General features: G+C 37.1%; 1 protein-coding gene across 9 annotated transcripts; it reads left to right on the forward strand.

Moving 5' to 3' along the window:
• The first annotated feature begins 1,660 nt into the window (after positions 1 to 1,660).
• Positions 1,661 to 7,144, forward strand: LOC147523826 (2-oxoglutarate (2OG) and Fe(II)-dependent oxygenase superfamily protein). 9 transcript variants are annotated; one of them, XM_086600004.1, is made up of 5 exons: positions 1,661 to 2,415; positions 2,505 to 2,680; positions 6,332 to 6,402; positions 6,491 to 6,646; positions 6,728 to 7,144. In XM_086600004.1, exons 1-4 carry the CDS (start codon positions 1,744 to 1,746, stop codon positions 6,625 to 6,627), a joined length of 1,056 nt encoding a protein of 351 aa, XP_086456130.1. In that variant the 5' UTR covers positions 1,661 to 1,743; the 3' UTR covers positions 6,628 to 6,646; positions 6,728 to 7,144. The 9 variants fall into 9 exon arrangements, with proteins under 9 accessions (XP_086456130.1, XP_086456129.1, XP_086456115.1 ...); XM_086599989.1 differs by having other exon boundaries at positions 1,667 to 2,415; positions 6,479 to 6,646; XM_086599996.1 differs by having other exon boundaries at positions 1,667 to 2,415; positions 6,479 to 6,646; positions 6,733 to 7,144.
• Positions 7,145 to 9,148: the final 2,004 nt, after the last annotated feature.

A 9,148-nucleotide genomic window follows, 5' to 3' on the forward strand; every position in this document is an offset into this window, starting at 1 on the left:
AAACCCAAAAGCCCAAATCCTAAGGCCCATAGTCTAATCTAAAAGTCAAATTTTAAAATCCAAAACAAAAAAAATAATAGCCCACGATTTTGGCCCAAGCCCAAAATCGTTTTTGGGTACTGTTCATCTCCTTCTTCTCTACTTTCAAACAACCACTACCGACCACCACACAGCCACCACCGGCCACCCATCAGTAAAATAAACCCCGCGGTTTGGTTCCTCACAAAAACCCCCACCTACCCATACCATCAAATCATAGTTCTGTCATACTGAAGAATTTCGACCGACGCCATTAAAGGGTGATTTCAAGCTTCAATTGTCAAATTTCCAACACCCAATCCACCACCAACAATCCCCCTCAACCCAACAACATATTCTCACAACAAAATCTAAACAAAACGCATCCAAACCCGACAACAGTTAAGCAACAACAACACTAAACGGTTATGTTCTCGCTTGAACGCCATTAATGGCTATTCAAGCTTCACAGCACTCCCCTCATCTGAAACAACCACCTCTACTTCACCACGCCCAGTCCCAACATCATTCATGACATTCACAGTAACAATTCAACAATACAAATTAAAACCATACAAAAGAAAAAGACAAGGAACGGTTTGATATCATGCTGGCGATGGCGGCGCCATCGACCCGTGAGTGTCGGACTTGGCGGTTAATTGCCAAGAGTCGTCCCTAATTCCTCTACTGTGGTTCCAAAGTGTATCTAACCCTTTAATAGAGTTGACAAAAACGCAGGTAGAAAAAAAAATTCATTACCGATTGTGATTACCGGTGTGTTTAAATCAAAACGCATAAAAAATATGATATAGTATGACTACTCACTGTTAAAATCGAGCGGCCGAAACGGCTCCCGAAATCGAAACCCGTGCCGCTCCTCTCATCCGCGAAACCGATTATCTTCCCCGTTCAAAACTCCTGTTTTTCTCTCAGTAAAACTCTCACTTTTTTTTTTTTTCTAAACTCCAGTTTTGTTTTTCTAAAAAAAAACTCTACGTGAGAAACCCCTATTTTCTAGTTTTTCAAACCTCTCCGAAAAACCCGGGTTTTAAACCTATCTACTTACTTACGGGCTTTTATCCTATCTACTTACTTATAGGCTTTTTTTTCTAACAACTGGATATCCTATTTCTGTATTCTATTTACATTATTATTATTATTAATATTTATATTATTATAGAAAAAATGCAATTAAAAAGACGGGGTGTTATACCAATGGTGCATCACCCTCTATCTCCATTCCACAAAAAAATAGTGTTTTGAGGATGGGGAGTCAATTTTGGTGTCAAATGGTTCGGACCATTCTACGCCACTTCGGCTGGCGCGGAATTTTAAAAAAAAATGCATTCCACGCCACTTCAAGTGGCGCCGTTTGAGATTTTACAAACTACGCCACTTCAAATGGCGCTGTATGAAATTGAAAAATGCATTCAACGCCACTTCAAATGGCGCCGTTTGGGTTTTTACAAACCACGCCATTTCAATTCGCGTGGAATGCACTCTCTATTCCTCAATATTACTCTCTATATATGGAAATAAAGGGCAAAAACCACTGCCACTCCCTCCACTTTTGAGGGAATGAGATTGCACCCAGCCTTCGAGGTTACAAAAGGTATGAATTGGGCTTATCATGCCGTTTGAAAAAGGGTTTGGGTGTGCAACTCCTTTGCATCGTTTCCGGTGGTCGTTTTGCCAAACAGAAGTTAAAAAAAAGGCACAACTCAAATGAAAAAAGAAGCCAATGAAATCCCAATACAAAATCTATGGCAAGAAGTGAGAGAACTAAGCTTAGGCACAACGTCACAAATAGACCACTTACCACACCCTCCAACCCCTCTCCAATTTCACAGAAACTACATATCCCAAAACAAACCTTGCATAATTTCAAACGCTACAAACCACTGGCCAGCCCTCAAATCATGGACCCAAAACAACTACTTAACTCAAACCCTCTCTCATTCCACTATATCACTTCACTTAACTCCCAACGGTCTGGCCGACTCCGTTATTCCCTATTCCAACAATACCCTTTGCTTTGCATCTGCACACGTGGAAAAAATTCCGTTTCCCAATGCAATTAAAAAAATAATTTCTACAGATTTATCGTACGTGGCATATGCACAAGAACAGAATGATTGTTTTAGAACGGAATATTCGGCATTAAGTGGTGACGTGGAAAGTGATATTAGTTGGGCAAGTGAAGCACTTGGTTGTTTACCTGAAGCAGTAAATTTATGGATTGGTAATCACAAGTCACAAACTTCGTTTCATAAAGATCATTATGAGAATCTTTATGTTGTTATTAGTGGTGAAAAACATTTTACTCTTTTACCACCAACAGATTTCCATAGATTGTATATTGAGTCTTATCCTGCTGCTCAATATCATTTCCACAAGGTAAAATAATGAGTTACTCGTATTTTTTTACGTAACGCAAACTACTACACTGTAGTTTTAATGTTACTGATAAATTTGTTAAAAAACAGGATAGTGGAGAGTTTAGTTTGGAACTTGAGGAGCCAGTGAGATATGTGCCATGGTGCAGTGTTAATCCTTACCCACTACCTGAAACGAAAGCGGAAGAAATGTTGAAGTTCCCATTGTATTTTAATGGGCCAAAGCCATTTGAGTGTACAGTAAAGGCTGGGGACATTCTTTATTTGTAAGTTTTCATTACCATCGACTTTTTACTGGCATTGCTTAATGTGTTTAATGTGTTTACTTACCTGATATTGTTGTTTGTAGACATTATCACTTGTTCAACTTAAACGAGGCTTTTGTAATGTAGGACATACGTATAATAAAGAAAAAAACAGAAGGAATTGACAATGGTATATGATGTTGAAAGTAATGAGAATGGTGTTACGGTGCTAATACTACAATGCTCGGATTACTGTAATAGTGTAATCTTTGTAAGGCACCAACCATTTCTTGTACTTGTCCTTAACTATATCTGTAGTTGCTTACCTATTGTGTATACTCTTACACATTCTACTTACTTCCATGGGTGACTTGAAAAGACTGGTTTAACTCTTATAAGAGCATTCCCAATGCAGATGAATATCAAGGGGATGTAACAATATTCACCTCTAAATGGTCAAAAACCTTTGCCCAATGCAAAGGTGAATATCAAGGTGACTATTTTCCCAAATCAAAACGAGAGTGAAACTTTTAGCTGAGTCGGGAACTTCGGACGGGATGTTTTATTCCGCCTCGTGTGTTTTTTTAAATTTTTTCCGGATGGAATGTTTCATTCCGTCTCGCGTGTTTTTTCGATTTTTTTTTTAACTGCAGACGGGATGTTTCATTCCGTCCGGCACGTTTTTTCGATTTTTACATTCAGACGGAATCAAACATCCCGTCCGAGAATAATAGTCACCTTTGCATTGGGCAACCTCACCTTGCTTTTCACCAAAACGGTGGAAAAGAGAGGAAATAGAGCTGACGTGGAGGTGAATAAGAATGGCTTGCATTGGGAATGCTCTAAGCAGAACTTGCTCCTCACTTAGGATTAGGAAGAATTTCATTTCCTGCTTCTTTGAAAGGATGTTGCCCATTTCTGTAGTAGTCAGTGCATGTATTTCCATGATTAAGTGATGCTCTAATCGTTATTTTGGAGCTATAACACGTTAACAGTTGTTCTTGTCGCGTTTTACGAATTGTTTCCTTTCCTCGTAATATCATCCTCCTTGTGTGACAGGAGTATCCAACACCAAATGGAAAGTTTCTGTGATACCTTTCAGAATCATGTTTTGCTTGCTTGTGTTAGGATGACAGACTCATTTAACTTTAGATCCCTATGGATTGAAAATTTATACAACTCATGACACCTCCTATATCACTCACTCCCTTTGCTTGAATCTTGAAATTTATTTTTGTTTGCTTCTTAACTATTATCCTTTTCATCTAAATAATCAAGAAAGATGATTAAATAGTTTTGTATGTAGAAAAGTTAGCAGGTTTACAAACTCGACCAAATTTATGGAGTCTTGACTTAATTGTTATAGATAATATATTTTGACAAGGAAGCATGCTCCGTTGATGAATCTTGCTTCGCAAAACTCTATCAAATCAAAATTGGATAGCTTGTAACTTGCTTTCTCGAGGAGTGTTGATTCCCTATTTTGTATTCCTTCTTTACTCTAAAGTCTTCATTTGTAAACTGATGAGCTTTGCCAACCCCCTTGTATAGTCTATAGTCGCGTCTAGCCCTCTGAATTTCTCTATCCGTCCTGCAGCGCACATAGGTCATGTCCAGCAGAAATAGTCACTGTGAATTCATCTCTATTGACAATTAGTGATTAGTTTTTTTACATTTTTGATCCATCTCACCATGACCCTCCACTTTTGGCTGTTTTAAACTTGTCATTATTGGTAGTGGGATATAGCCCTTAAGTATCTTGCTCTCTCCCCCCCCCTCGTCTCTTTTCGGGAGTGTAGTGAACCATTCATTATAGAGATAAAGTATCTGGAATCTTAATTTACCTACCTAGCAGGAAAAGGAAAAATGAGAAAAGAAAGAAATGAACCTGGAATCCTCGGATTACAACATAGGCTGATAGGTTCGTTGCTCACAAGTCACAACAATCAAGTTTTCATACTAATATCATGAAGCGCACCTTTCTCGCCCAACTTTTTGTCCTCTCTTAGCTATTAGTTGTACAGAGATGGCACCATCCTGTAGAATAAGTTGTTACCATACCAAGGGCTAAATGGATTTTGGAAATTCTTTGGAAAGTCATTATGTGGGTAATTTGGAATGAAAGAAACTGGAGTTTTTGATCTCAAGACGGAGGAGACGTACAAGATCATAGAGGAGATCAAGGAAACTTTGTACGATTGGGCAAGGGGGGTTGTTATCTTTAGATGGTTGAGATATCAAGATTTCTTATGTAATTGGAATTCATAAGTGGTGTGATTATCCCTTATTGTTTTTTTTTTTTAATTTTTTTTGTTTTAGGTAGTATCAACTCTTAGTATCTTGCTAAGGGTAATCCATCTTGGTGTTATTGTAATAGTTCTTTTGATGGTAATGAAACTGTATTTTATCGATCAAAAAATAAATATAAAAATTTGCAGTCCCCTTTTACTTGTTACACCCACAAGGGAAGTATGAATTTTCCAATTTGCCCCTTCCTGTGACACTGGAGCACCATTCATAATCTTCAGATTCCCACTATGCCATCTAGGTGCATTTTGACTTCTTACTTACCCAAAAGATCGTATTAGTTAGGAGCATATACACTTCTTTGACAATTAGCTTGTGCCCTTTGTGGATAGAGACGTGACACGTGAGAGATCTAGACAGATTGCTTGGGTGACTGAGGTCGCTAAGAAGTAGTACGGACAAAAGTAATCAACTAGACGGGGGATTTTTGTAAAACCTAGTTAAACTTGAAGGACAATTCTACATGTCAAGATTTTAATCCCACATCGGGTATCTAAACCCTTGCATTATAATGAATAAATCTTGGGGCTACTCCACTCACTGCCAACTGGTTTGAGTTAGATGCCAAAATTTATGATGGTATTGAAATAGCTATTTCTCTTCCCCAAAGGGCCCTTGTACTCCACGCTACCTGTTCAAAATTATTCACGTGTTTGGCTTAAGACACACCACATGTGAGGGGGTTTGTTGAGATTTGTAATCCCACATCGAGGATCTAAAGCCTTGCATCATAATCCTGGGGCCGCACCATTATGGCCTTTTGGTTTTGAGTTGGATGCCCAAGTTTAATACGATGTAATACAGAAGTTATAGGTCTTGGTAGAAAGTACATGTTTCTTTTCATACAACTTAGCAGTAACTGCGGAAGTGCTTTGGGTTAGGAGAGTCCAGTCTGCCTCCTCCCATTTCCAAGAAACCCAATTACAAACAGATTCAAACTTGTCCTGATTGTGGTTAGTAATGGCATAGGTGCAATACGACTTTGCCACTAATATTTAAGGATATGCCAGCTTTGTCAAGCAAGAATAGCCAAAAAAAAAAAAAAAAAAAATCTCTTAAAAGGTGTACTGAAATAAATGGCAGTTCACACCTAAACTTGCAATTTTTATTTGGACATTTACACTAGTATTTGTCAGACAGATGCCCCACAGATTCAGTTTAAAACATTTAATGTGTTGAAACTTAGCAAGAATGCAAGATGTCATCGCCAGGTTATAGAGCAAAAAAAAGTCAGAAGCCACCTTTGAACCTAGGACATTTTACATCCTTGTCTTACTTATCATTGAACTATCAAATGAAGAAATACTCGTCTTGTTAGTTGTATTTATGTATCTACATGAGACTAATTAGTTGAAGTGAACGCAGGCCGAGCATGTGGTTTCATCATGTTAGACAGACTCTAGACAGTGAAGGTCGCACTATTTCTGTAAACTATTGTAAGGCTCCAAAGACACATCAAAAAGTTTTTTTATCTTCTTCAAATTTTTCTAAAAAGTGATTGTTTTAAGGAAGATTTTCTTGCAGGGTATGACATGCAGTTTGATATCAAGTATGCATATTTCAACTTCTTGCAGTCATTACGTTTTAAATCATCTCCTGAACCAACATTCTCGATAGAGTGTGCTGAAGATTCACAAATTGATGAAGCGGAGGGGATGTAAGGGAAGCTTGATTGGTTTTGTGAGTCCTTTCTTGAGTTGATAGTTGAAATATAATCATGACATTACGGATGACAACTTACCCTGCATAATGTTCCGACAGTGAAGAAGTTCCCTCTAGAGATGTAGCAGGTTGTTGAATGGCCAAGCCTTGTATGCTCTTCCTGATAACACATGCCATTGGCTAAAGGGTCTGTCCCTGTCAGGTATCAGCACCAAAGTGGAAACTAGATTATTCTTATTAAAAGTAGATCGATCATGCTGCATCTCTATTATGTCCGGGAAAATGGAAGGCAATTTTATATCATGTGTTTGACCATGCTTAAAGACATGTAAGGGTTCTAGTTCTGCTTTCCACTTGTTCTGTTGACTTAAACATCTCAACTTTTACTATCTAAGGAAAGAATAGTTAGCTATGTTATAGAGAGGTGGACTAGATCTGTTTAAGTGGTACAGTAAGCAAAATATATTTGGCCAGTAAGGGGTAGAATAAATAATTGAGATTTGTTGCGACGGAGTATATGAGTGTGATTTTGAATGTTAGCCACTTAAAGGTTAATATGTCAGTAATGCTTTAGAAAGTAAGAAAAATATAGGCAAGGAATATAAAATTTAGAACAGTAGTCGAATAAATGTGTATGATTTGAAAAGGATGGTGGGATGAATATGTTTTTTTTTCCTCTTATGAAATGGACGATTTTCAGAAGGAATATGGTTGTTATCTGCTATAAGTATGTTCTAAAGCCATGCATCTTGCCAGAATGTAGTGTTTGTACATTCACGTATGGCAAAAAAAACTAACAGTTGTAAAACAGCCTAGAAATTGACTGTCTACAATCAATGTAATCTTGATATGAATATCATAGTTCTCACCGTTGCATGAACATCGGTTTGATCATAAGATGTATTGGATTACCTTAGTAAATGCAACTGCACGCCAATGGTGCCAATAACAAATGTATAAGTTATCATACATCAGTATGAAAACTGCTTGAAAACATTAAACCCTTCAAAAAGCGGACTTAAATGGGTTGTATTTTATGCAGATTGTACGATAGCTCTTCAGGATAGAACCTCTGAATAAGGATTGAGTCAATATATTTGGTTAACCTTTTTTTTTTTTCGCTAACTGGGTGTCCGGGCTAGCTTATGCATACCTCGACTATTCCTGGTACTGCCCCAGCGGCCTTGAGGGAATCGAACTAGTAACCACACTCACTTTGGTTAACTATTAATTATTACCCTTAGTATTATGATTTTTATCATTGTTGTTTTTGTTTCTGTTAATATTTGAAATTTGGTTTTTCAATGTTACGCAGATGGACAATCGTAACTGAATTTGGTTGAAAACTTCGAGGTTTTTTCGCTGTTATATAGATAGTTGCTACCGTCTGTTGATACTAGCTCAAATTCCATTGCTAAACAGAAAGTGACTACTAACACAGCCGTCAATGTGATGGCTGGGGAAACATGGACCACCCTGTTGTGGACTTGTCGTGTCACTGTGTCGTTTAATTTTACTTTTTACAACTTGGTGAGATCAGTTGTGACTTGTGAGTCCATGGCAGCCGTAAGGTCCTCGCTGGTATCCTTGATAGATGCCACAATCATAGTACAAAATATCCCGATATATCATGATATTTGGGAATATTTATTCAGATTTCATAGAAAGATATATAAATATCACGATATGTTCAGAGATATATACAACTACAAATATCGACGATATTTCAATGATATTTGCTATATTTGGAGATATTTGGAGATATTTGGCGATATTTTATGTATATAACAATTTTATTTAATATTTACTATTATATTTCAAATAAATATAAATAATATATTATGATATATCAAAAAATATCCACAATATCCATGATATTTTGGATATATCCACGATATTTACATGTGAAACAATGTTAAATATCCTCAAAGAGGGAGATATGTCCACGATACATATCCAGAAATTGAATATTGAAAAAATACCCATATCCTGATATTTTGTACTATGGCCACAATGTCTAGAGTTGGCGATTTGGCATCTATCACCAAGAACCTAGACTCTGCTGAGTTCTCATCATGCATGTATGTTACCAAGTATCCATCGTGCTTAGTCTCTGTATTTAATGGATCTTTCGGCACAAAGAACGGCTCTCCTCCAAAGCACCCATTATCGAACATTCTGCAGCCCACTTCTTTTCCTCCTTTCGGCGACCAGTCCAACTTGACAACGCCTGATATCTTCGGCATTGGGTCACCTACTGCTGCATAACCGTAATTATTCTTTCTTAGAATATCCTATATATTCAGTTTCCAAATATATGTGTATTCCATATAGGGTTTAACAATAATGGTAAATCACTTTATGTGCTATGGAAAATAAATAATTTACAAATGGTAAATCACGAGAAAGAAGTTTCAAGTTCAAGTTTTTTTATTTTTGTTTATTTTTTATTGATTGATTCCATTTTTTTCTCTATGTTGTGAATTGGAAATATATTACTTGCAGAATTAGAAAGTTTTT

This window comes from Coptis chinensis, chromosome 1, assembly GCF_015680905.1.
Source record: "Coptis chinensis isolate HL-2020 chromosome 1, ASM1568090v1, whole genome shotgun sequence".
Taxonomy (NCBI): Eukaryota; Viridiplantae; Streptophyta; class Magnoliopsida; order Ranunculales; family Ranunculaceae; genus Coptis; species Coptis chinensis.